General features: G+C 42.2%; 2 protein-coding genes across 3 annotated transcripts in view; both read left to right on the forward strand.

Moving 5' to 3' along the window:
* Positions 1 to 17569, forward strand: part of fubp3 (far upstream element (FUSE) binding protein 3) — a 21852-nt gene extending 4283 nt beyond the window's left edge. Inside the window, exons 2-19 of one of the 2 annotated variants that reach the window (XM_070989208.1) lie at positions 817 to 928; positions 4068 to 4101; positions 4918 to 4967; positions 5121 to 5192; positions 6379 to 6436; positions 6667 to 6829; positions 7851 to 7949; positions 8164 to 8268; positions 8364 to 8466; positions 9298 to 9398; positions 9672 to 9801; positions 13644 to 13804; positions 14093 to 14166; positions 14325 to 14401; positions 14830 to 14886; positions 15136 to 15186; positions 15294 to 15421; positions 16116 to 17569. In XM_070989208.1, coding sequence (XP_070845309.1) covers positions 817 to 928; positions 4068 to 4101; positions 4918 to 4967; positions 5121 to 5192; positions 6379 to 6436; positions 6667 to 6829; positions 7851 to 7949; positions 8164 to 8268; positions 8364 to 8466; positions 9298 to 9398; positions 9672 to 9801; positions 13644 to 13804; positions 14093 to 14166; positions 14325 to 14401; positions 14830 to 14886; positions 15136 to 15186; positions 15294 to 15421; positions 16116 to 16124 — 1584 coding nt within the window. In that variant the 3' untranslated portion in view covers positions 16125 to 17569. The remainder of the gene's footprint in view (positions 1 to 816; positions 929 to 4067; positions 4102 to 4917; positions 4968 to 5120; positions 5193 to 6378; positions 6437 to 6666; positions 6830 to 7850; positions 7950 to 8163; positions 8269 to 8363; positions 8467 to 9297; positions 9399 to 9671; positions 9802 to 13643; positions 13805 to 14092; positions 14167 to 14324; positions 14402 to 14829; positions 14887 to 15135; positions 15187 to 15293; positions 15422 to 16115) is intronic. The other variant, XM_070989209.1, reaches the window with a different exon arrangement.
* A 4660-nt stretch (positions 17570 to 22229) lies between these two features.
* On the forward strand, positions 22230 to 26212 carry LOC139349026 (PR domain zinc finger protein 12-like). Its single transcript, XM_070989470.1, has 5 exons — positions 22230 to 22596; positions 24049 to 24239; positions 24424 to 24579; positions 24849 to 24963; positions 25128 to 26212. Exons 1-5 carry the CDS (start codon positions 22380 to 22382, stop codon positions 25556 to 25558), a joined length of 1110 nt encoding a protein of 369 aa, XP_070845571.1. The 5' UTR covers positions 22230 to 22379; the 3' UTR covers positions 25559 to 26212.
* Positions 26213 to 27808: the final 1596 nt, after the last annotated feature.

Raw genomic sequence — 27808 nt, forward strand, 5'->3', positions numbered from 1 at the left:
GTTTTGTAGGTAAGCTGTAATGCAAGTAAGTGCACTCTTCTTGAAGTTGTGTGCAGGGGTTGGACGCTTTCCACAGCAGGAGAAATATGTGGAGAAATTGGTTTGGCTGGTTTGGCCAGAAATGTACAGTGACTGTTCCTTAGGCCAAAACTACTACTGGTAAAATTACCATAAAATTTAATCAGGGCCTCTTTGATTGCACTCTGAACAAAACTCATCCATCCATTTTCCAGATTAAACAATTCAATGAGGCAATTAAAACAGTGCTAGGATCACTGTGACGTAGTTGTGATTAGTTCGGTTTCACCAGGGAGCTGGAATTGTATTTTTTTGTGTAAAGCTTTAGGTAGCTGCCATACTTCTTGTAACTTCCAGGCAACTCATCTACTGGCAAATCCAGTCTGTTGAGAGGTTTCTGTGTGCCGTGATCTGTGTCATTTGTTGGTGAAAGCATGAAAAAGTTAGGTTAGTCGGTGAGAGGTGGCACATGACGGATGCTTCAAGGAGAACACCACAAGCAGTAGTCTCAACACGAACTGTAGCACGCTGCCTCAGGCTACGGTAGCATTGTACAAAGTGCAGTTTTCAGCTGCTGTCAAAAAGATAACGCTCCCCACAACAGATGGCTTTGTCAAGGCCCAACCTCACAGCAAACTTTGTGCTTTTAAGAAGACGAGAAGAAAAGCAAATGTGTCACAGACATCATGACGGGCTGTCTGAGATTGTGTTGGAAAGGAAATGTATATTCAAAAAGAGTCTCATCCCATATCTACTTTTCACCTTTATTCCGTCTGTCCTGCTGTTGTGTATCTCCAGATGGCAGCCAAGATGGGAGGAGACCAGATGCCCAACATGAACAGTTCCTCTGCGGTTATAGACCCCTCCCTCTATGGCTTCGGAGGCCAGAAACGTTCACTAGACAATGGAGGTAAGCCTTCAGTTACACACACATAGTGCACTTACCTTAGGTCTGCAAAATGCTCTGAGATATTGGTATACATTGACAAACACTGTCAGACTCTTTTATCCTGCTGAACGGGTATGCAGACACCTTCATAAAAACACAGTCCTGCTATATAAGAGCTCTCAGTCTGTTTATCCCTTCACCATTGAAAGGAAATGCTCTAAGTGGCTTCTGCTTGTTCAAACTGTGTGTTTGTGTTTTTTTTATGTCAAGTTTTGCTGCAACCATCTTATAAAGTCGAGCTTGAAAATCGGACTGAATTGCCATTTCATTTCTTTTCATTATGAAATCTGACATGTTGCCTTTTCCGTTTGGGAAGGGTTGTTATTTTTCCCTAACCAATCAGCAGCGAGTGACATAACCACCGTCATTTTCAGTGGAGACAAAAGCTGCAGCAGTGGTTGCTTTGAGCAGTTGCCTTTCAGTGTTTTTCATGCTGGTCGAAAAAATGTGCCAGTTTAACAGTCATTTCTGTATCTCAACATACAGCCTGTAAAGCTGAGTCAATCTCAGCCGCACCGAGATGACATCCTGAGTCTTAATCTTGCCTACCAAGCAGGGAAACAACCACTGAACTCAACATCAGACTAATTGGCAAAACAATCAGACATCGGACCCTGAGTCTGGAACCAAGCGACTACAACACTGTGAAAATGTGTTCGTGCCCAAAAGACGTTTTAGCAAAGACTTCATCGACAGTCATGAGCTAAACGGTAGCATTAGTGATCATATTCCAAAATTATGGACAAAGCCAATTCCAGAAATTTTGGAACGTTTCATGTTTGACCTCATCATCCTGATTGATTTTAGTAAATATCTGCTTTTTCTGAATGTGATGCAGCAACATGTTTCAAACAAGTTGGGACAGGAGCAGCTAAAGACTGCGAAAGATGTGGAATGCTCCAAAAACACCTGTTTGGAACATTCCACAGGTAAACAGGCTCACTGGTAACAGGTGATAGTATCATGATTGGGTATGAAAGGGGCATCCTGGAAAGGCTCAGTCGTTAACAAGAAAGAACGGAGCAAGGTTCACCACTTTGTGAACACTTTGTAAAACTGTTGTCAGTAAGCACACTTTGTTAGTCAATGATTGCACTCTGTTTTTATTTACATTTCACACATGCACATACATTTGATAAACCATGACAGCATAACATGATATGAACATGACATAACCATAAGTAAGAGATTGGGAAAGTGTCCTTACATCCATATTTGCTTGCTAGCTGACGCGTTGCTGTGTTTGTTGTCATGTTACTTTTATTTGTAGGTCAGTTAATGCAGTAGTATGAAACATTGTTGCCTACATGCACGTCCACAGTCACATGCATGTGTGTCCACTTGAGCAAAATCAACCACTCAGCCCACCCATAAAAACATTGATCCCTAGTGGTACAAGTGGTCAACAACTCCACAAGGTACCATTTAAGCTTAGCATTATCTGAGGGAGGGATAATTCACAGTAAAAATGCTTTGCGTAAGTATTCACCTGCCTTGGACTCTATATATTTTGTCATGTAAACAAAGCAAATTAAAATGGATTTTATTGAGGTTGCATGTAATAGTCCAGAATTTTGGACATGAAATACACATAAAAGTGCCACAACAGCAAATGTACCAAGAGAAAGCCGTCCACCTAAACTGACTGACCAGGCAAGGAGAGCGTTCAGAGAAAGATCCACAGCTCAGGTCAGAGAATCTGTCCAAAGGACAACTATTAGCGGTGTACTCCACAAATCTGGCCTTTATGGACGAGTGGCGAGAACAAAGCTGTTGCTGACCGAAAGAAATCCGGTTTGGAGTTTGCCACAAGCCGTGTGGGAGACATTTCAAAACATGTGGCTGAAAGCTCGGCTGTGTTTGTGCTCCAGAAATGCTTGGGAAACGTAGCTTTCGTGGACGCTGTTGCACCACTTGAATAAAAATTTACTGAAAAGCTATCTGCAGGCCAAGACCAAACTCTGTCTCCTTTCAACAGTTTTAAACTCAGAATAATGTGAGTGGTCACTGCCAGCTGCACTGCTGGCTAGGTCTGACGTGTGTGTATATGTATTGTTACTACTGCTCTATTTCTCCACTTGTTTGCCTGTTTTGCAGCTTCGTGAGTTGATTAAAAATTTGAGGATCTGTGTAGTTGTTGCACAACTTGACATAAACCACAGAGCCATGGATTTGTGTTTTCATGTTATGGGAGTATGGGACACTGCAGTGTAGTGAAAATAGTGTCATTCTATCATGCTGTGTCTCACACACATTTCATAGATTTGATCCATTTCATATGCATGAAGTGGAAACACTATTCATTTATACCGTCCTCCTCTTATCTTGTCACAGTTGTTTGTATAATAGTTGAGCCCTGAATGCATGGATAGATAAATTGTATGCAATTTTAGTTTAGGTTTGTTTGACGGACTGTTATTGTTTGTCCCGAGTTTTTCTCAGTCAAGGTTGTCCCACAGTAAGGGGCAGATATCAGAAATGGTATCTGTGTAGCACTGCAGTCGGCTCCATGCATTTAATTATCAACTGTACAAGTATCCAAATGGACTCGAGGCATTCACATTTTATCTTGCAGTCCAGTCCTTGTACGAATTCACCTCCTGTTTTATATTCATAGCTGTTCCATTCTCAAGCGTTGATCCCGGTGCATTTCCAGAAGAAGTGAAATCGGAGCAAACAGCCATAAAATTGATTGAAGCTGCTAGATATCAACTCAGGTGTTCACGTCCATGGCAGCACATCCTCCACTGACCCTGCAGGGCCCTTGCTCGGTGCTACCTGTCAAAATTCAATTCATGACCAGCAGCCGCTGACCCGACTGCTGCCTCTGTCTCTCTGAACGGCTCTGATTGAAACACTCACTCAAAACACAGACCTAATTACCATGCTGGTGAAAGTCCCCCGCTGTGGGTCAGACACGGAACACGAAGGACTGGCGGGACATTATCCATCTGCTCCCGTCCTCTCCAGCCCTGACTCACTCTTTTTCATTCTGCTGCTTCATCAGCCATCACGCAGCCGATCAAAAGTGTCCATTTTTAACCATGATCTCAGATTATTTCTCGTGTTAATTGCTTTGCTTTCCTCTCACTTCTCTCAGTGGGGAACCACCTCGGTGCAATGGTACATCAAAGGTGAGCAGAGTGTACTCACATTTCCATTTGTCTCAATTTTAAAGCACTTTGCATGTATTCCCAGTATTTACTCTGTAACTCAGTTAAGTAGTCTTGAGATCCCTAATGGCTTGACTCCACTGGACACGGCTGAATCACGTGCTTGCTGCGATGCACTTTTGTTTAATTTCATAGCCCATCTGGAGCATCAGATTTTTGCCTGCCCGATTTTGTTGATTTAGCCTCATATATAATAACTGTATGTTCTCACTGCTGGTGGATGTGGGTTCAGTTAGCTGGGAGGTTTTTACATCTGGCTGCTATCAATAATTTTTCATTTATTGACTGTTTTCTTGATCAGTCTCGTAATTTATAGGTCTGTGAAATATCAGAAAGGCATGTTTAAAAAAAATGTTTGTTATAGTTTACCAGTTCACCAGCAGTCCGAAACCAAAAGATCTTAATTTCACCATGATAGAAAACCAAAAAGCTACAAATCTTCACATTTCGGAAGTTTGAACCAGCAAAACTGGACATAACTGCTGGCTCCTTTCTGTGATAGTAAACTGAATGTCTTTGGGCTTCGGATGTTGGTCAGACAAAAGCAGCAATATGAATAAGTCATTATTTTATTATTGTTTGCCTTTTTCAATGTTTTCTGCCATTTTATCATGAGATAATGAATGCAGTCACCAGTTGCAGCCTGAATCATTTCAGCTGTATTTTTTTACATGCATGAGTTGGTTCAGAGAAAAGGGAGTCTAGTGTTTCAGATGCCTTTTGATTTAATTTTCTTTGGTCTGACACAGTTATTGATCATGTCCTAATCTCTCCCAGGGCTCTTGCGACAGAAGACTTCAAAGTGCCTGATAAGATGGTGGGATTCAGTAAGTAGCCCTTCAGCTCATTATAGTCAGTATTAATGGCTGACATGCAATCATCAGTATTGGCATTCTACTCAGTTTTGGGTCACTGCTTGGGGCCCCTGTCCAAAATCAAAAAGACTCAGATCTGGCCCTTTCTCTCCCCCTCCTTCATAGTCATTGGAAAAGGAGGAGAGCAGATCTCAAGAATTCAGCTGGAATCAGGTTGTAAGATCCAGATTGCATCAGGTAAGTTCTGACTAAACCTGTTTTCTAATCCCCCTGTTTCTGCTGAATTAAGTGTGAATTTACAGTATATCCGTTGCCTCCTGAGAGGCCAGAAACATGTTTCAACCAAGAGGCTTGAACCATGAATTATAACGACAGCGACAGTCGGATCTGATTGCCAGTGTTTCTTCTTATGTGCAGTTGTGTTTGAAATTATCTCAATGACTTTTTACTCTTTCCCCTTCAAAAGTAATTTGACATTTTGTGGAGAGATTTGGCTTTCCACTTTTTATATTCAGAACAACTACTCATATATTGGCAGCACTTTAAGCAATATAAATAACAATTGCAGAAATGTCCAGGTCACAACCTCAATATGGCAGCTGGCTGTTGGGGCCAGGCTGAGTGTACTTTACAAGTGTTTTCGCTATCTGCAGCTCTTCAAAAATGAAGTGGTAGAGCATAGAAAAAGTGAATTTGGAAAAAGGTTTGGTCTTGTACTGTACTCTCTAGGCGTACCCTCTCAACAGGAGTGTTGGCATTCTTACCTGTGCAGTCTTGTACAAGAGACAATGTGTGGCACCGGTCTGGTAACTGTTTGCTTTAAGATTACACAAGTAGGCAAGTTAGGTAACAGCTGAACGTTTCCTGTAAAATGCATCCTGTAGGTTGTGTGTTGAAAGGCCTTTTGAAAATCAATGCATTATTGAGAGAAACAGAAAGTGTCACCATAATTTTTTAAGGCAAGTAATATTAAAAATTGCCTTTTGTTTAAAGAAAGAAAAACTTTGAAGGAGCTTCAATGCTCTTTTTTTTGTTTAAGTGACATTTGAGGGGTGTTTTTGGTTTGGACGTCTCTCTGAAAAAGGTTTAAAATGCCTCCAAAAATATATTAAGTCCACTGTTCCTTCGCTTGGATGTTTGACCTTAACTATGCAGCATGATGCACGTGCAGTTTCACACTCTGGCTGTTGCAACATCCATTTGTTCGCCTTAAATCTGAATTAAGACGTGTATGTACAAGAACAATTTTTTGTCATGGGAACTAGTTTGTAGCCAGTCATCTTGTTGGAAACATCATGGAATAATTGGTTTTGTTTTGCCTTTGCAGAATTCTGTTTAAATGAACATTTTGCATAATGAGAAGACAGAAAAGTTTGCATCAAGTGTGTAGTATCTTTAATTGTTGTGCTTTGTCTCCTCACAGACAGCGGAGGCATGTTGGACAGACCCTGCACGCTGACTGGGAGCCCAGAGAACATTGAGTAAGTCTCACCTCTCAACTTGGACAGATTTACTGAAACCGCACAGGGCATTTGGAAAGTGTGCCCCATTGTTGGGACACAGAGGGCATGAACTCAAATCCCTTTTCACATCTCCTCTTAATCAGTCACTGAATCACCTGAACACCTCTTTCACGTTTGACAAAGCGAAAGGTTTTTGTGTAAAGAGTCTGTAACAAATGTGTTTCTCGGACCTCACTCCACCCCCACAGGCAGGCCAAGAGGCTGTTGAGTGAGATTGTGGAGCAGTGTCGGTACGGGCCTGGCTTCCACAGCGACATGGACGGCAACAGCTCAATCCAACAGATCCTCATCCCTGCCAACAAAGTCGGCCTGGTCATCGGCAAAGGAGGAGAGACCATCAAACAGCTGCAGGTCTGATAGCGGACCGCACTGAATGTGTAGCGGTTACAGTAAATTTGTTACACATTTTTACTCTTCATCATTGTAGACACGTAGCCCTCTCACCATCTGTCTGCTGAGCGGCAGGTTTAATAAAGTGCTCTTGAACCCACATTCTTGGCAGCACAGAGTAAATTATAAGCTGAGCTTTTAAAGCCTAACTCTGAATTGGAACTGACTCTGAATTACTAGGAATCTGGTTCTTTATCAGTACTTGAAGAATACTTGAGATGCCGGATGAATAATTAGATTTCACTGTAGGCTAATCTTTCGCTGCAACACATGTCTGCACCTCTATGGAAACAACATAATCATGGCTCGCCGTTGAGATGCTATAAATCATAAATACATACATAAATACTTTAGATACTGAAATATATACATTTTTACATCTTATACAAATTATCTGTCCTTTAATCTCCACCTGACTGCTGCTGCTGCTGCTTCTCCTGTAATTCAGTCGACTTCGCACTGAATTGTCATGCAGCTGTAGGTCTTAGCATAGTCATTGAAAAGTTAGATTTTGGGAACATTTTAAATAAGAGGTGTAGAATTAAGGGATTAAATATCACAGTTTTAAGGTTGGATTTTTGGAAATCTGATAATTTCTGTTTTTGCAGTTTCTGGCTGTAATAAATTGTGTAATTTGGCCTTTTTGTCCTGTTTCACATGCACTGTATGCTCACTAGAAAACATGCCTTTCCAGGCTGCCAGCAGTTTGTGCGGTTCAGAGGGTTAATGGCTTTATGACTACTTAATCTGCTGCTTTCCAATGTATTTTCCCGACGCATTGATAAGATTAACATTTCAGATTATCAGAAATATCTCTTCCATAGGCATTCCTGCTGGTATAAGTCACCAAGATTACATAAAAACATAAAACCTACTCTTCTCAGATGTGGCAGAATTTCCACCTCTCAGAGCGAATAGTCGTTTGGGCCCCAGGTAACTCTCTGATATGTGTGTCTGCTCCTGTCTGATTGTACCCCTGCAGGAGAGAACAGGAGTGCAGATGATAATGATTCAGGATGACCCCATGCCCACTGGAGCAGACAAGCCCCTGAGAATCACTGGGGATCCCCACAAAGTGCAGGTCTGTCTCAGAGGAGCTCAGTGTGTGCCGCTATCTTTGCAGTTTACACTCAATTTTACACATTTTACGCCTTCAGTCTTCCACTCAAACATTTGGAAACCTCTTTGTTTTCATTGAGGGACTTTCAGCCGGGCTTCTCTCATGCTTCCCATGCAACATTACTTGTTCAAATGTTGTTGTTTTTTTCATGAAGACTTTGGTGTGTCTTTTATAGCAAGCTCGTGAACTTGTGGTGAAGCTCATCCGTGACAAGGACCAAGGAGACTTCAGGGTTGGCAGGGCAGACTTCGGATCCAAAATGGGGGGAAGCAGCCTGGATGTAAGAGCTTTTTCTCTGCTTTTCAAATGCTGGATAGCTAAGATAGTGTGATTTGTTATCTTTTCTGAACTAATCTCTCTGTCTTCATCGTCCAGGTGGTTGTGCCCAGATTTGCTGTCGGTATCATCATTGGCAGGAATGGAGAGATGATCAAGAAGATTCAGAACGATGCTGGGGTCAGGATCCAGTTCAAACAAGGTAAGAAGATAAAGCAGGACCTGGTGTTGGCAGTCAAGTAGAGTAGAAATGTGTAATCTCTAAAGCTGGTCTTACAGCTGTGCATTAAGGGGCTATGATACACTGTGGTGGCTACAGCAGTACCATGCAGGGATGCCAAGAACTCTGATTGGCTGCTCCTGTTTCTCGAACAGGTTTCTGAAGCCAACGGAAATTGTTGAGTCAACATGAAGAAAGTTGAAGAAAATCAGACTTTGCAGTAACACACATCTGATTTAGAAATCTCTGCTGCGAGCCATCTGCTCACAGAGACTCAATGAATGAATTAACATAAACACAATTAGTGTGGAAAATTTAATTCAGATGCAGAACTATAATCAAAACATGGACTGTGGGGACCGCGGGATACCCATTAACACCTTGCATCCACTTGCCCCTTGAAGCACAACATGTTTCTGAGCACATAACCGATACTGTGTCGTTGATGTGGGAGTAGGAACAAGTTTGGCGTAGACTTTCTCCTCTGGCTGTCTTGGTGGAATCTAAGTACTTGATGGCTGATAGAAAATATAGAGCGACAGAGCTCCAGGCAGAGCTTCACGATCATCAGAATTCATGCACAGAGTGATATTTATTCCAGTCCAATCATCCAAAAGTTCAGCATTTTTTCCTGCTTATTCACAACTCGCTTCAGCTGTGAAATCCAAACCTGCAAGCAACGACGGCTCAGAAATATCACCAGGCTTTTCTTCCTTTTACTCACTGACTTGTATTGAAAGCACTCCAAAGTAAATATGTATGCAGTCTTAGAGCAGTTAAAGACCCTTTGTGCCCTTTGTGTTTGCTGTCCAGATGATGGAGTCAGCCCTGACCGAATTGCTCAGGTGATGGGACAGCCCGACCACTGCCACCATGCGGTCCACCTCATCAATGAACTCGTTCAAACTGCTCAGGTATGTACTTCTGCTTTTTCTCTTATTTTTACATCAAGTTAATTTGTTTTCAGCTTGACAGCAGTGATAGGTATTGCCAAAACACATTATGTTCAACCCAATTGCTTTTGCAGAAATAGGCCAAAGGTAAATATCCATCAGATGAGAAACTCTAAATTTAAATTTAGGGAGCTAACGTCACTTCACGTGCCTTTGTTTTTCCTTTCTCCTGTTGAGCTGTTTGTCCAAATTCCCTCCACGAGTGACTCTTTTCTCCTGGTTCCCTTCCTGTAGGAGCGAGATGGCTTTGGAGGCATAATGGGACGTCGAGGGCGAGGTGACTGCAACATTGGAGGATCTGGAGGGCTGCAGGAGGTGACATATGCAGTACCTGCAGACAAGTGTGGACTAGTGATTGGCAAAGGTAAGGAACAAGTTTTTATTGATTGGTTTATACACCTGCTGATGCTGTAAACACCCCGGTGAACTGCTTTGGTCATGCTTTGTATATGTAGCTGAGACTTTGTTGCTGCTAGCTTGCATTTAAAAGTTGCTGTGTGTGTGTGTGTGTGTGTTTCTGGTTTAATTGACTTCTCGCTGTGAGGTCGTCTCCCACAACTTGCCGTCTCAGAAATAATAGAGTTCATCAATATGAACGGTCTTAATAAGAGTATATATCCAACTCACCAGATTGCCTTTTCCCTTTTAATAACTGAAAGCCGTTTGGTGTTCTGCCACTGCGTGAAACTGATGAGAAGAAGGGGGTGAGTGACCACCCTCCTATTCTCCCTCCAGGGCTCATGTATACAGCACAAGTGGCATTCATTGGTTTCACTAAGGGCTTAATGACGGGGATAATGCGTGTAATGTGACATTAATTGTTAAAGGTGCATAATAACAGCCCTCAATCATGTGGAAGGCTGCCTGGCATCTAATGAGGGTCTTTCAGTCCAATAGAGTGCAGCGAGGGAATGAATAGAAGGAATTAGCTTATTGGCTATTCATGCCCACTCTATTGCCAGCTATTTAAAAGTCATTGACCATTGCATTGGAAGAAGCTGTGAGTGTGTGTAGTGTGTGTGCGCATGTATGTCGCCTTGGTGTCTGTGTGTGTGTGTGTGTGTGTGTGTGTGCGCGTGCAGCAGTGGGCGGGGTCGGAGGGGGCCTCTTTACCTAAGATAAAAACATGGCAATAGAAATGTCAAGTGGCTTTTGTGCATGTAGTGGGGCGAGGGAAACAAATAAACCTGGGCGTTGCGTCCCCCTCTCTGTGCATTAGCATATGAAGTGGGCCAGTATGGTGGAGATGGCGGTGGGTCTGGGTGCTGTCAGCCGTCCCTTAAAGGGTGCTGTGATTAATATCTTTACGATGCCATATGCAGCCCATTGCCCCTCTGTTTTGACCCCCTACACTCACTCACACACACTCACAGCTTGATGAATCAAGCCACCCACCAACCTGCTCAGACATTATTACAGGCATGAATTCAATGGAAGAGTCATAACAAGCCACAACATTTCGATTTTTGACCTAAAATCTAAACTCAAACGTCCACCTGCTTGGTTTTCCAGGGATTTCAGTCACATGGAATTTGCTCAGTTGGAATTTGCTTGTTTGGAAACTCTGACAAAGAAATCTGAACTTAAGGTCCACTTAAATTTACCACTTTAAGAATTAACTTTTCTCACTCATCCAATGATGATTGAAAATGTCATGTCGCTGGCTGTCAACATGGACTCTAACCAAACCCTGACATCAGCATATCTTTCTATTTCTCTTGTGTCGGGTTAATAAATCTACACTCTTTACATAAATACAGTTTTTCCCTGAAATAAAAGTGACTAAATGATCTTGTAGTAATCAACAAAAAAGAGAATAAACTGCAAATTTCTTTGTCAGTGTTTTTCTTTTTGTGGATGTATTGTGATGATATAAGCTTATTGTTTATAAAATTAAGTCACCAAAATGTTTAAAATTGCAATTGAAAGTTTTTGTTTTGTTTTACACAGATGAAATTTTGATTTTCATACATTTTCCTGATATGTAATTTGCAGCTGTAGCTCAGTGTGCTCATGCATGTGTATGGGTCAGAGGCAAATTTTGAAAGTGCTGTATAAATCCAGCCATTTACTTTTTCTTGAAGCTCTGTCAGTATGCTTGGATAGCCTTGATTTTATGTAACAAAACAACAGACGAGTAATTGTTTTTGTTTTTATTCCTCTATAAAATGTCAGGAATGAATTGATTTTTTTTCACTGTGGCATCTTAAATGCTCTTAATGTGCCAAAACTCCTAAAATGCTGAGTTCACCATCACATGAGACTGGGAGACTTGTGAGGTTGATTGTGGATGGTTGCCTCTCTGCATGTGATTGACTGGCAGTCAGTCCTGGGTGCACCCCGCCTCTCGCCCAGTGTCAGCTGGGATCGGCTCCCGTGACCCTCCTGAAGGCTAGGAGGGTATAACTAATGGATGGACAGATTGACGATTAATGTTTGGACAAATTGATTAATCAGCTGATCATTTCAGCTCGAGAGGAACTTATGAGAGCACTCGATGAACACGGTCAAAGCAAAAACACTGTGCCTAGTCAGCCACTGGAGACTTTTCTGTCTGTCTGTTTTTAGGAAACCAAATTTAATTTGGTGGAGTGTACCAAACATGACTTAACCGATATTATAGAAATAGTCTTTTCAGTATATTGATTTCATCCATGCTGCGTCCAGCCCGAGTTTGATAAAAAGCCGCTGTTATTACATTAGAAACGTCCGTGTTACGCATTCTGGTATTGTTATTTTCCCTTGAGGTCTGAGAGTTTTTCCCCCACCAGCAGCTAACCAGTCCCTTGGCTTTGCCTTGAATGCTGTCACCAGTTGCACTTTTGTATCCCCTCCTTTTCTGCAGCTCACTAAACCAGTCTCATTAATAAGGCCCGTATTATCTGCCCTCACTACAGCCCAGTCCATGAAATGAATAGTCAGGGTCTTCATTGCTCTCTGCTGTCTGACTAGAAGAGCTCATAATGGCTTCATTAAGGCAGAAGTTTCATTTGGTTGACAATGGGTTAATGGCCCATGTGCAGTCTGTTGGCAGCAAGGAATAGGCTACGGGAGGGGAGAGGTTTTTGATGAGCGTTTTCATTCAGAGGTCAGCCAGGGTCATCAGAGTGTCAGCCACAAGTGAACAAATGTGTAATTGATGTTGGGACAGCCCTGGTGTCCCCCCGGGAAGCACCCTCAGCCTTTTTCGTTCAGATGGGCATTGTGAAGGGGGGGACAGCAATATGCCCCCCGTTCACTCCCTCCTCTCATCAGAGGACAACACAGAGTCAAGAATGAAAAGGGTAAAAGAGACAAACGATATCCCAGAAGGAGGATACGCTTCAATTTTGTCCCCTTTCTCCTGCCAGCTATGTTTCATTTCTCCCTGCTGGTGTAATTGCTTTCCCCACACGTCGGAAAGCTGGCATCTGATGCCGAGGAGGGGGAGGTGTGCAGGAGATGTCTCCTTTTGTTTCCTGATTTGCATGGATGTTACCACAGAATGGTAGATAAGTGGTGAGACACATGCCAGCGTCTTCATAAGGTAGCACTATCGCACCACTTTAAGCCAAGTGGCTCGAGAGATTGTGGTGGAGAGAGATGAGAATGGTTCCCAAATTAATGACTTGAGATGGTTGTATGATTACAAACAGTATCCAAAATACTGCGCCTTGACAATATAACACTACATCCATGAAATTTAACTTTAATTAGATCGTTTCAAGCACAGGTATTCGGTCAAGTTTTGCCAGAAAAGAAGTAGTTCATACGAGATGTTGTCCGAACACGTGTTAATAGTTCTTCTGAAGGGGCGTAAAAGGTGGAGTGAAAAGCAGGCTGTCACACAGAGGGAGTAAGAGCAGGATTTCATTTAAATATGTGGATGGTGGTGCACATTTTCAGACGGGCTGACCTCGAAGGCTTTCATGGTGTTCCATGAGAAAAGAGCTTGAGAGAGAAAACCCTGCTTTCTCTCTCTCTCACTTCTACGTCAAGATTGTCGAATTGTTGGTTTTGGAAAGTTGCCAAAATTGTAGAAAGCAGACTCACCAAATTCTGACTCTGGAAACCTGTATGTGAGAGAGAGAAATAAACAAATATTTTTAGGTTTTGGGCAGTTGGTTGATTGAGATGACAAATTTGAGGCAGATGAATCCATGTCAGAAATAAAGTTTTAGCTGCAGCACAGTTTTAAATGTTTCGTTTCTCTTGATGTTTTTCCAGGAGGTGAAACCATCAAGAACATCAAAGAGCAGTCTCGTGCCCACGTGGAGCTACAGAGAAACCCGCCGCCCAACACCGACCCCAACGTGCGCATCTTCTCCATCCGAGGCACCCCTCAGCAGTTGGAAAAGGCCCGCCAGCTGATCGATGAGAGAATTGGGGTAGGTGGTCTGGCTCTGCACCCCCCCCGCCGGCACTCCCCAAAAACGCTATTGTCTGACCTGATATTCATGAGCGCACATGTCAATGTGGAGAGCTGCCGGGTGAGGTAGGCTGCTGTGGTCCTGGTGGCCAGCAGGATGTCACCAGAGGTTAAACATGAAGAATCCATCAAATGGACTTAATGGAGTGCATCAGCGGCCGGCACTGCCCTCTGACCTTGCCTGTTGGCTCTCTTTAAACACAAGTGTGGTCTCTCACTCACCTCCTCTTCTCTTTCTGCGCTCTAGGGCCCAGGAATGGGGGGCAACAGCAGCTTCGGGATGAATCCCTACAACCAAGGACCAACCACTCCTCCTCAACAGTATGGTTCAATCCTCTGCTCAGCTTGTCCCATTTTGAGCTGATTTTCATGAATTACTGCTCAAATGTGTGCTAATGAAGCTCAGCACAGCGTCTTAAGTCAGAAATTGATCATTAGCTTAATTACTCACATTAAATTGTCTGTTTTTTTTATGTAAGTGGGCCTCAGACGTTCATGACTGGAGGATGGGGTACAACTTTTCAGATATGGCAGCCTCAAGGCCAACAGGAGCACAGTAAGTAAAAGCACTTTTCTGGACAGAATGCTGCTTGAGTTACCTGAACAGATTTAAATCTAAAAACACAACAAATCAAGAAATCTGATTCTTGCCCATCTATATAATTGCAGTCAGTGCCGAACTCAATGAGGGAACAAAAGAATATATAAAGTTTCCACCTCTGAATTCATCCCGTCGCCCATAAATTTGACTGTGAATCAGAGATAAAACTAGCCTGGCTGTGCTTTCAAAGTCTTCTGTAGGCCGGGCTGAGATGGTTACGTTCCCTGTGGCTAACCGCCTCTTTCCTGTACGGACATATTTTAAATTTGCCGTCGATGGAAATCATTAGGAAACGGAATTGCAGATGAGAGCAGAAGGTGAAAAGGGGGGAAAAAGCAAAGCCCACTCTCAGTAACTCTGGTGTTATCTGTGTCTGGTTTCAGGTCACAATGGATCCCAGACGGGCCAGATGGACTGGGAGCAGTATTATAAAAAGCTAGGCAAGTGTCATTCAGAGAGAAAAGAGTATTTCAACAATCATCTCAACGCCCACGTTATAAATTTAAGTCTTCTTATGCACACTGCGGAAATCATGCATTTACTCACCATGTTGGAAAGATTAGGAGCCTCAATTCTGCTTCTGACTTCAGTCAAAAAGCTGCATTTCAGATTTATTAAAAACAAATGGAAGCTTGTATATTTTAAATCATTTAACATTTTAATTTACACGTTTTCTTGTTTGTTTACAGGTCAGCAAAACCAAGCCCAGAGCACTGCTCCTGAATACAACAAAGCTTGGGGTGAATACAGATTTTACTATGAGCACAGCACAGATTAAACGGCGAGTTTCAGCTCGAACCTGCAAAGTTTTCTTCCTCACTCTTGTTTTTCTTCCCCTCCTCTTCAGGCCAGACAGCTGGTCCTGCATCTCAGCAGACCTCTAATCCTGACTACAACGCCTGGGTTGACTTCTACAGACAGCCGATGGCCTACTTCAACCAGGGCGCGCAGCAGACACAAGCCCCGGGTCTTCAGGTGAGAAGCAACTGAGGATGAGGATGCTCTTTCTTATCTATGTTTATATTGTTGACAAATCCCATTTTTAAAAAAAAAAAAAAAGAAAAAAAAAGAAAAAGGCCAAAAGCAGCTCTGAGTTAGTCGGTCTATTGACGCTTTCTGACGTCTGTACGCTGACTTTGGTTTTCAAACTGCTTTGAATTGTAACTCTGAGCAAATGTTACTGAAACAGGTGCAGAGCTGAAATGATTAATAATCGTTTTGACTCATTTTCCAAGCAAAACTGTCTGTTCCAGGTTCTAAAATGGGACCATTTGCTGGCTCTCCTTGTCTTAAATGACAGAAAATTAATCGTCTTTGGGTTTTGGATGGTTGGTGGGGAAAAAACAAAAAGGACTTTCAGCTCTGGGAAATTGTAGTTGATGTTTTTCAATGTTTTCAGAAGTTTTTTTATGGAGAAAGTAGTTGTAGTAAATAATCAGAACATTAATGGATCATGAAAACGGCGGCTGGTTGCAGCCCTAAGTTGTGCGTGTGGAGCTCTATAGCATTGCTGATTTTGGCCTTTTCAAAGGATTTTTTAACAATAAGCAAATGCAGACTCTTAAACAAACGTCCGTTGTCTTCAGTTATATGAAAAGCGTCGCCGGGATCAGCTGTGAAGTGTGAAATTATTGTGAGAAATGTTTAACGGGCTGCTTTCGTTCCACAGGATCATTAGAGAAGACGCCCAGGTGAAAGACTTGAATCACTGAGAGGATGAAAACGACCCTTTTTTAAGAGAGGGGGGTTCTAGATTTGCAACGCCTTGAAGACTTTTTTCTTAGTGAGAAACACTAGCTGTAGAATGACTTATATGATAAAAAGTAATATTTCTAAAATCAGGAACATTTATTTGTTACTAAATGCTTGTGTACACTGTTATTTTGGATAGACAGTATCTGAGATCCCTTTTTGGACTTGAGAGAGCTGTTTCGTTTTTCTATATTTTCCTGTCTTTGACTCAGATTGTACCGCCAAAACGAACCCAAAAGTTGTAACATTTCACACGGCAATATGATCTATTTTTTTTCTAGTTATGTTGAAATGAAACCTTGGTTATGTGCTTAGCAGTCTTGAATACCGCTTGTCATTTGTCAAAAGATGTTTAAAAGTGTGTGTTAAAATGTTTTCCTTTTACATAATTCAGTGAAATGAAACTGTGATGTTTTGTTACAGGAAATGTATTTTTGTTACAAGGCTTAAAAATGAGGATTAATGTCAGCCAGTGGCAATAGTCTAATTTAATTCCTGTTGTGCATTGTATGCTGTTTTTCATTGTCATTTTAATTGTACTCTGGTTTAAAACAAAAAAGGTGCAATATCTTATTTCACTTTTGAAACAAAGATGGGTTCTCTAATATTTTGACAGACTTTTAACTTGTAGTTTTAAGATGTGTTTTTCTTTTTTCAAATAAAATGTCATGGATAATTTATTACAATTATCTGAGATGATAGGATTTAGGGGGATGTTGCAAATAGCTTTTTTGCCTTTGCTACCTTGTAAAACTATGTATATATGCTCATATATTTGACTGTTAATTTAAAATATATATGTTCCATATATATATATATACTTATATGAAAATTATTTTTTTTTCCTGTGATCAGTGAAGCAGGAAAATTGTCCCTCTTTTTCTGTTTTGTTTTCATACTGAAAATGTTCAAAGATTGTGAATGTGTGATTTGAAATTTGATGTTGCATCTTGTTATGAAGAAAAATAAGAAGTGGTAGATTTTTGTGTATGTTCTGTACCTGAACTATTCAAGACTGCTAAGCCTCTGTACTTCTACCTGTGTAATAATTAATGTAGTATTTTTATGTTTTAAGTATTATGATCAAAAACTTGTCTTATTTGGTACCTCCCAGTTCACTAACGCCCCACTGAGCCCTCGCTGTGGACTCAGTGGGGAGTTGGACTCAGTCCAATGCTAATAACTTTTTAATTAATTTTTTATTTCTTTGTGTGAACTAATATAAAAGGTATAAATGATGCATCATTATGGAAAAATGATTCTGGTATTAACGTCATTTCGTAATGAAAAGGGATATAATTTCAAAATGTCTAATTATGGTGTTTTTTTCCTAAGTGTACAGTTAACCATGTATTAAAAAGATCCAGACTACCTTTATTGTGTACTTGTTAAGCTGATTTTCTGTTTGACGTCATTAGAAACCTTTGGATGTATTTTGTTGTACTTTGATACTAAGAACCTGAGAGGATTACTGTGTATATACTAACAGGTGATACATGGAGGATATGTAGGCCAACTGTATGTTTTCTTGTTTTATAAGCAGAAAATATATATTTTCTAGTCTATTGCCGGTTCTCAAACTCAAATAAATTTTCCGCGAGCCTCTCTTGTGGTTGAGTTATACTATCGCTACAAGTTCTTCATGTCAACTGCAGCGCTGCTCTCCGCTGAGATTTAACGTAGCTGTAACTTAAATACACATGAAGATAAATGTGTTGGTAAATTCATCCTCGTAGAAATAATGTCTGCGTGTTGAGAGATGTTCTGATGTAAATCCATCTCGCTCTGCAATATTTTAAACACTGTCGCTGGTTTTCAGATTAAAATCGGTAGAGGAGTTCTTCACTCGATGCTTCATTTTGTGAACAGATCCATGAGCTGTTTGCAATATTCTGATGAAGAAAAGTGCTTAAAATCTGGCTTTTTCTGTGAATTATTAGCAAAATATGTTGAAGTCATGTCTCAGATGACGTGTTCTCATTTTATATCTGACTGTTTTGGGGATTTTGGGATATGACTCTTTAATATCATTAACGTCAGACTGTCCATCTGTCCACTATCACTGTCACACCCTTCAGGTGTGATAATTATTTCTTTCTCAGTTTACTGTTTCATGACAAAGCTCAATCTCCACAGACTTCCTACGCGACCACGTCTCCCTAGACGTCCCACGGGACATTTCGTCCTCTCCCTCCTCGCGCATGTTAAGCGTCCACCAGCAGCAGCATGTCGCCCCTCAGGCTCCTGTCCAGTGAGATGTTCCTCTCCACCCCCTCCAGAGCCCCTCCAGCTTTGTCACTGCACATCTTTGCACTCAGCAGGAGGACTCCTGCCACAGTGGACCCTGCACGGCCCCTGCATTGATGCAGTGCAGCTGTTTCCAAATCCAGCCCTTGATTTTGATCCTCTTCCTTTTTTTAAACGCGTCGTCCCCGAGGACACTTCTGACCTGGTGGTCCTTTGTGGCTGTCTAATAATTTAGTTGTTCCCGGATCATTCGCAGACTGAGGTTGAGAGGCACGATTATTATCAGTAAAGGCCATTCTTGAACACACTTTTCTCCTTCAGGGCTTATTTAATGCTGCAACATTTGAACCCTCACTCTCAGAGGAATGTGACATGAACAGTTGTTGTACAGACTGCAAAGCCCTTTGAGACAAAGTTGTGATTTTGTGCTAAGTTTCCTTGAATGTTACCTAAACCTTTCAATATAATGCAATTGAATATAATGTGAACACAATCTATGACTTCAAAAATGACCAAACGAGTCAAAAAACTCTTCTTGCACCAGAAAAATTAACACAATACACTAACAAAGCTGTTGCTGATGAATAACACACATCTGATTTTCTTATTTTGTATGTATAATATTCAGATTCAGACTGAAATGAACTTTTCAAATGTTAAAATGTCAGTTCCAAAACGTACGATCACCCTCTAAAATATGATGCACTGTTACACATTAAACCAACAGCAGGAAGCAGATAAAATGAGGTTTGCCTTGACCAACATTAAAATACTGCTGATGCGTTTTAAGGCAGCAGAAGCAATAAAACAATAGTACAACACGATGAAAGGAGCCACCCTGCACAGTGAATACCCTGATCTCTCTAAATACACAAAGACATTCATCTGATTACACTTCTGAACTGTCACTGAAGTAAAATTTTAAATATAATGGGGATATTTTACATCAACACATCTAATTTTCTTCAGAAAAAAGTCTGAGTACTTCTTCGCCAGTGGAGGCCCATTCACTTTGAAGAACTCCTCTTTATAGAAGTGAATGGTTTTTATTGATCCGTTGTGATTGTACTTAAAAGAGTAGAATTCAAATGTTTGGTAAAATACACCATTGATTAGTTTATTATATTTTGTATTAGTCATTTGAATTGGCAGCTGTCAGATTAATGTGGTGAAGTGAAAAGATGTAGTGGAGCTGAAGTATAAAGTAGCAATATACAAGTAAACTAAGTCAGAATTGTATGTTATGAATATAAAGCAGATAAAGTTGGTTAATTCCCATTAAACTGGATCATTATTCATCGTTTTAATGTTTGAGGTGAATCCACTTGTCTAATATAATATTTCAGCCATGCATGGACAAAGTTTTCTTTACTGTCTAACTCTCTCTCTCTCTCTCTCTCTCTCTCTCTCTCTCTCTCTCTCACACACACACACACACACACACACACACACACACACACACACACACACACACACACACACACACACACACTTTCAGCTCATCCACATCAAGCAGGTGTCCTGACTCCCCCTGTCCGGTCCAACAAGAGAGGAGGGGGGAGAAAATAAAAGCTCCTTTACGGGGGGGTTGAGGAGGGACTGCACCTCTCTCACCTTTGCAACAGATGAGCCGATCTTCAGTATCCTCCACACTGTGGCAGCTACCTTAATCTGTTTTTAATGACCCTGCGGAGGATCCCCAGAGACCCTCCACTCTTTCCTCCCAGCTGGTTGGACGGCAGCAGTTTGCAGGAGCCTCTGTGTGTGTGTGTGTGTGTGTGTGTGTGTGTGTGTGTGTGTGTGTGTGTGTGTGTGTGTGTGTGTGTGTGTGTGTCCTCCCTGCAGCAGGCCTGAAATCTGAGTCAGTGAACGCGCGTTTTAATGGGAATTATTTTTTTCAGCAGGACATCTCACCTCGTTTTTTGTCGGATAAATTCGGATTTTTCAAGCAAAAGTCAACGCTCTTATTTTATCTCACAGCTGATCATTAAAGCTGAAATGTATTATTTTAAGACGATCGGCTCTGTTTTCTCCACTTTTCCTTCAGGCTGCTGGTTTCTCTGCTGATAGGCGTAAACTCCGCTATTTGTCCACAAACAAACGCTTTTCTTTGATAGGTTTCCCAGCAGCTCTTTGAAATAAAACAATTACCGCATTCTTTGTGCAATAATTGTCAATCATCCACATTAAATTGATAAGCTTTAAATGGACAGAATAAAAGCTTAAATTGTTTTACAATGGAACAGCTAAGCAGGATGATTTGCTATTGCTGACATGCCCGCGGCTTTACCAGCTCCACATAATGCCATAGGTTAATGCATAAATAAGCAAATCAAATCCATGCGTTACCCCAATTCAATTCATTTAATTCCTCTTTAATAAAGAAGCGGCCCCGCCCCCCTGTCCCCGCCATTTACCTCGGATTTGTGCGATGAATGCTATAAATGTAAATCAATCTAGATGAGAAAGAATCCCATTGAAAGAGCAGAGAAATTTCATCTGGGAAAAGGGAGACAAATGTAGGAGGGGCCCGCTCATAAAAAGCAGCTGTTTCACAGTAATCTTTTTTCGTGCCCTGTCACTCACCTTGCCTTTTCACTATCTCTGCAGCTCAAAAAAAAAAAAAAAAAAAAAAACTCCACTATTGTATTTAGTTGCCATATCTTCTTTTCCCATTACATTGCCATATTCCTCCAGAGAGAGAGAGGGAGAGAGAGCACCACTTGCCTATTTTTTTCGGACAATCCCCTTGTAGTTGTTGGAGTGAAAAGAGGAGTGCATGGATGTCAAATTGCCCTCAAAACACCATGAAAGATTGATTAGCAGCACTTTTCAGGGCCCTGACATTACTTGGAGGGGAGCTGAATAGGAAACCTGTGAGCCGGGGATGGAATAAAGATGTCCTCTCTGCTGGAAAAGAAGGAAAACTGCCCATTTAGCCCCAGTCCATCAAGCCCGAAAAATAGGCGAGAGAGGAAAAACCACAGAGGACTGCGACTATAGAGAAGAAAAGGCTCGTATATACTCATCTAAACGTTGTCACAATACCGAGGGGGCTCCGAACATCCATGAATATTAAACCGCTTACCTCAACAAGGGCTTGAAAAAGTGAACCACGTCAAAGCAGCTTTGCATTTTTTGCATGCGAACAATGCTGTAAAAAAAAAGAAAAAGAAGAAAAAGAAAAAGCCACGTTGAGCTTGTTTCCATTCTTGTTATTCCCGCGCTAAAGTGCGCACACAAAAAAAATTAATATCACCACCGCATGAATACGAAATGCCTGAGAAAAAAATGCGCGAGCGACTCCCAGACTCACTGACCCACTTCAGCGGACACTCAACGCGCAAGTCCTCGCTTTTTTCTTTGTGTTTTCATCTGGTTGCGTTATTTTTAATCATGCATGAGCATTGTTTTAATTCACACAGGCGCTACAGGCTGCAGCGTTTAATTATTTGCGCTTTTTTTTTTTTTTTTTTTTTTTGCAGCTTTTGAATCTGAAACCCCTCTTTTTTATGTGTTTATAGTCGTTTTCGGGATGCACGCGCAGTTTTGCGCAGACGTTGCGCGGATTTACTGTTGAATTTTAAGTGCAGATGATGACTAAAATAAAGTTTTGGCCACTCTTCCTCTCTCTCTCTCTCTCTCTCTCTCTCTCTCTCTGCTGGCTGGTGGCGGTGCAGCAGGCAGGTCCACGCGGTGAGGGGTGTGTCATTAATAAGTAATTAGACAGGGGTCACACAGCCACTTATATAAGGAGACCCCCACAGCCAGGCAGGGCAGCTTTACGCACAGACAGTCTGGAGCGGGAGGACGAACTGAGGAGCTGCTCTTGGTGTCCACTTCTTCTTCTTCTTTATTTGCCGCTCCGCTCGCATCTGCGCCGCATTTCAAGGTTTTTCCTCTTTTTTTTGCTCCTCCGTTGGCGTCTCGCATCATGGGCTCCGTGCTACCCGCCGACGCTTTGGCTCTCAAGTCTGGATTTAAGTGTCCGAGCCGCTCGCTGTCAGACGTGATCACCTCGGACATCCTGCACAGCTTCCTGTACGGCAGGTGGAGGAACGTGCTGGGCGAACACCTGGCGGAGGAGCGGCAGAGCGGCAGCCCAAAGACCGCGTTCACAGCCGAGGTGCTGGCTCAGTCCTTCGCTGGAGGTAGGCTGGCGCGCTGGGTCACTGAGGGACTATTTTAGTTCAGTTTAATCATGACTGTTTTGTCACGTTGTTGCGCATGTTTGCACGCTTTTAATTGTGGGTTTGCAACCTTTTTTTGTGTGATTTTAGGGGTTTTATTTCAGCCTAATGCGGTTAATAAAAAAATTATGATTCGATTATAGTTTTGATTTAATAAATGCTTTTATATAAAGAATGTGCTGATTACATTGTATGCATTTACATTTACAAATGTGCATTACTAACATTCAAGTGGAAAATTCCTTTATTTCCACTGACAGCTGAATTTGGGCATTTTGTCACAATAATATCATCATATATAATTTGCACTAAAAGAAATGTCATTCTCAAACACGGATTTCCCAGAGTTTTTCTGACTAACTTGTTGCTTTTTTCTGCATTTTCCCTCATTTTGGTGCTTTTATTTCGAGCCATTTAACACGTTAACCCTTTCGGAGCTTTGAGACCCCGCGTTTGGAGGCTTGTTAGGCGTGTAAGTGCCGCTGATTGAAAGACGCAGGGCATTAAATTCATTTGGTTAACTTTGTGCTTGACCTGGGAAAGTTTCCACTTAAACCTCGAGGAGAGAAAGGTTTCCTTTCTTTGAGATGTCCCGGGTTTTTATCCCGCATTCATCAATCTCCGGACAGTCTCTTTTCCTCTCTTGGCAGCTATGGGGCTCCGGAGCTTTTCTCTTTCTCTCTCCTTAAAAGATTTGCTGTTCCTCGCATAATGCACCGTGAAGGCTAAATCTAATGCTATTCATTGCATGTCAACCATCTAATCGCCTTTCCATTTTTTTGTTGCAGAAATTCCTGAGTCTTTTAAACAAGTCCTCGTTTCATTCAGCGCAAATTTATTGCTACAAAGTTCTTAAAAGGATAATGAATTTGGAATTAGCCGTTTCTTTTCCAGTAAACTTTAATGAATATCACATCTGAAGCATGACAAATTGCTGGACCCTGGGCAATAGAGGACCATTTAACCCCTATTCGGCCGGGCTTTTTTCACAGCCTCAAATTAAAAAAAAAATCTTTGATTTTGACATTAAAGAAGCGCAAGATTTTTTTTTCTTTTTTTTTCTTTTTGATGCGGATGAAAATGCTTTCCAAGGGGGTTTCTGTGCACAACAAAAACTTTCAATTCAACCAGATAATCGAATTAAACGGAGGATCAGGTGTAGCTTAATATTTCGTGACTAAAATAAGATCCAGTCCATTTGCTGCTTTCAGGCCCTTTCCAACAATCCTGTTGCATGAGGCGCTTTGGAACAGCTTTGACCACAACTTTCCTACTTTATCTGAATTAGGCTGGATTTTTGCGCACTTTTACACCCATTTTTTTTTTTACAAATCTACTTGAAGACACAGATGCACGGTCTCAAAGCCCCTCGCTTCCGTCTTTCATGCTCACGCTTCTTCTTTGTGTTTGCAGAGGTGCAGAAGCTGTCCAGCCTGGTGCTGCCCAGTGAAGTGATCATCGCCCAGAGCTCAATCCCTGGAGAGGGCCTGGGCATCTTCTCAAAGACTTGGATCAAAGCAGGAACCGAGATGGGCCCTTTCACGGGGAGAGTCCTGTCCCCTGAGCACGTGGACCTGCTCAAGAATAACAACCTCATGTGGGAGGTGAGACTTCATCCACTTCGTTTATTCAGCCTGAGGGGACCTGTAAGATGCTGCTGATTATGTCAGGATGTGCAGCCCACGTGGCCACTTTTATCCAGGGACTCGACCCCTCAGTCAGTGTTATAGAACTTCCCTCCTGTGTTGCAGTATTGACCTGGTTTTCCTTGCTGTTGTGTGCGCTCAGGTGTTCAATGAAGACGGCACGGTGCGTTACTTCATCGACGCCAGCCAGGAGGACCAGCGCAGCTGGATGACTTACATAAAGTGCGCCCGGAATGAACAGGAGCAAAACCTGGAGGTGGTGCAGATCGGCAGCAGCATCTTCTACAAGGCGGTGGAGGTGAGGATGAACTCAAAGTTTGTCTCTGTTCAGCAGCTGCAAAAGCAATACTGTGCGTGTGTATGCATGGACTGGGCCTTCGGTGGCTTTATGGGATTTTATTGTTCCCTTAGAACAGCGCCACCTGCTGGCAAAAGGGGAGACTTAAATGTGTGTAGTACATTCCTTTAACTCGGCTAGGTTGATTATCAAGTTGCGGGAGTCACAGAGCAGCAAACTGAAATCACATACTGGTTAGCTGACCTTTGCCCTTTCCCCTCCGTCCTCAGACCATCCCACCAGACCAGGAGCTTCTAGTCTGGTATGGAAACACTCACAACACATTCCTGGGGATTCCTGGAGTTCCAGGCACAGATGAAGAACAGCAGAAGAAAACCAGAAATGGTGAGTCATTTTACGCATTAACATCTGGGCTGTTTCCGAATGTTTTCACTGCCAGTGTGTTTCATTGTGGTTGAAAGTGTAGATTTCCAAAAGCGCAGGTAAACCTCTGAGCAGCAGTTGTTTGGCTTTGAACTGACCACCCTCCTCTTTGATTCCTCTCCCAGACGAGTCCCATCCCTCTGACGGCTCTTCCTCTTGCTCTCCATCCGCCTCCATCACGGCCGGCCGAATGCGCTGCGTCATCTGCCACCGCGGCTTCAACTCCCGCAGCAACCTGCGCTCCCACATGCGGATCCACACTCTGGACAAGCCCTTCGTCTGTCGCTTCTGCAACCGCCGCTTCAGCCAGTCGTCCACGCTCCGGAACCACGTCCGCCTGCACACCGGCGAGCGGCCCTACAAGTGTCACGTCTGTCAGAGCGCCTACTCGCAGCTGGCGGGCCTGAGGGCGCACCAGAAGAGCGCACGGCACAAACCGGTGACGCACGCCACCGACGTGCAGTCCCAAGTGTCCCCACCTCCGCCACAGATGACGGCCATGCCCCACCAGCACCAGATGCCCCTGGTGCACCACATTCCCACCATGGTGCTATGATGACAGACACTCGGAGGGACAGTCGCGCAGAACAACGTTGCACTTTAGCTCATAGCTGTACAGAGAGGAGATCCTGATGAGAGAGGCCTCATCAAGGAAATAAAAGAGTCGATGTGATAGTAAAACATCTCATTAAGACATTGTTGCCTTATTTGTATTGCTTGTTTCTTTGGTCACCATCTGAGGAAAATTCCAGCAGAGAGATGTAATGTTTTAATGATTGCCTGCATTTCAAGAGGCTGAAATACGCTGAAAAAACAGCACAAGATTTTACAAATAATTTGTCAGTAATGCTTCTCTGTGTAATCTTTGAACACGATTAAGTGTCAGATATCACTACAAGTGTCAGACTTTGTTTCCTACAATTCTACACTATGTTTATTTTGCATCACAGCCTCACCAGCTCAGGATGAAAAGTACTTTCAAACAGTAGTCAGAGATTTGTATCAATAAGTCACAAGTAAGGGACATGGCCACCAGTGTACAATGATTCAGCTGCATCGTTCCACACTGTAAACTGATACTGTCACTTTAACCTTGCACAGACTGTATACTATACTATTGTGTAATTGTAAAATTGTATTGTATGCTACTGTACATGTGAGTGTAAATACATTTGTGCTTTCTTCTATTAAAATAAATATGATATGATATTACACATGCCTACTGTGACATCTGCTGCTGCTTTTAAGGCTCCCAGCACATTTTGTGCTGTTCAGTGTGGTGAATTTGAATTGCAGAGGCCTGACCTCTGACCTGTTCTGATAGTTTGCTCATAACAAAGGAGAAAATCTGAGGAATTTTTCTTGAAGGTGCAACATCAAGTTTTGAATAAAAATGGGAATTCTGCCTACGAGCTGATCACTTAAACAGTTTTATTAAGAAAAAGAAACACATACTTTGCCAAATAATTAAATGACTTGTTTTTGTTGGTCATGTCAGGAGATCAGTTATGATTTTTTTTTTACGAAAAATCCAAAAAGAAAGTTATAACTGTATAAACTCCTGCATCACAGGAGATTTAGACTCTCCCAGTGCACATTAGTGGCAGGCAGGGTAGAACACAACACAGGTAAGACACAGGTGCTTTATGTGGTGTATGTGGCTGTGTGTTGTGATGTTTTAATGAACTGACAGATGGGCCAACGATAATTTTCCACCTTTGGACAATAAAGTTGTATTCTATCCTATTCTGTCTTCATTAAAACAGTTTCATGTACATAAAAGTAGAAAGAAAGCACGTCAAAGAGGTGGAATCTTTGAAAGTGTGCTTTTTATCTTGTATTGTTTTTTGTCCTGTGACTATCTTACTGTTTTATATTGTTTGCTCTTCATGACCCAATGTCTGCCTTTAAATCAATCGTTGCCTGCAGTTATTTTGTCTTCCACATGATGGCGCCACGTACGCAGAAAAAGAAAGTCTTGTAAGAGGAAAGTAGGCCTCTCCTGGACGAACCGCGTTAGGACAATTGAACTACACAGTCATGAACTTTCCAACCATCTGTTTTAATTCGGTGGATTAATTTGCTGGTCGTGCTGACCACATTGAGTTTCTACCTTTAAATGTTTTTGGTACATGCAGGTGATTGTAATCCACTTCTGAGCCACTGCTGCACTTGTCAGCTGTCAGACACTATCCAACTTCCCACCAAGGGCTTTTCAGACAAGTCGTCATTGTCACAAGCACAGAGCAATCACAGATCAGCATGTTGCAAGCAAATATGCTTCAGAGATGAAGGAGGTGCTGGAGGAATGTGGGCGTCTCTTCTGTCCACTCTGCTGGGAGGAATTAGGGATTTGGACTGGATGCTGCTTCATCGCAGACTGTCCAGCCCTATCAGGTTTAACATGCTCCATTCCACACACAGTCTTACTGTGCTATGCATTTTCACGTCTCAAGTCTTTATTAAAACTTGTTTCTCAACACAGTGAAAAGAATAAGGCTGGACAGAATTAATTAATATCTATCTATGAAAACCTGTTTGCTACAACACTGTCTGAAAGACTGGCTATAAACCAGAAAAACCAGAAGGTTTTACTACTCACCAGAGAACAGCAGTCACAGCATTGCTCCACCTTAATGTTTTTGGGTTTTTTTTTGAAGTTGAAGTCCAGCTCATCTGATCCTTTGTGGTCAGTGCAGGGATGTGTGTGCACTGGCACTGCAAGCCAGTGGCACAATGACTGATGCTCACCCTGATGGAAGTGGTGGCGGACAGAGAGCCCCCTCACAGATACAGGAAGTATAAT

This window comes from Chaetodon trifascialis, chromosome 20 (genome assembly GCF_039877785.1).
Source record: "Chaetodon trifascialis isolate fChaTrf1 chromosome 20, fChaTrf1.hap1, whole genome shotgun sequence".
Taxonomy (NCBI): domain Eukaryota; kingdom Metazoa; phylum Chordata; class Actinopteri; order Chaetodontiformes; family Chaetodontidae; genus Chaetodon; species Chaetodon trifascialis.

What these genes read in the sequence shown, in the direction of transcription:
- LOC139349026 (XM_070989470.1), top strand. Translation starts at nt 22,380, where the DNA reads ATGGGCTCCGTGCTACCCGCCGACGCTTTGGCTCTCAAGTCTGGATTT. An exon ending in GGCTCAGTCCTTCGCTGGAG is followed by an intron (nt 22,597 to 24,048) that starts GTAGGCTGGCGC and finishes TTGTGTTTGCAG; the next exon opens with AGGTGCAGAAGCTGTCCAGC. An exon ending in GCAGAAGAAAACCAGAAATG is followed by an intron (nt 24,964 to 25,127) that starts GTGAGTCATTTT and finishes TTCCTCTCCCAG; the next exon opens with ACGAGTCCCATCCCTCTGAC.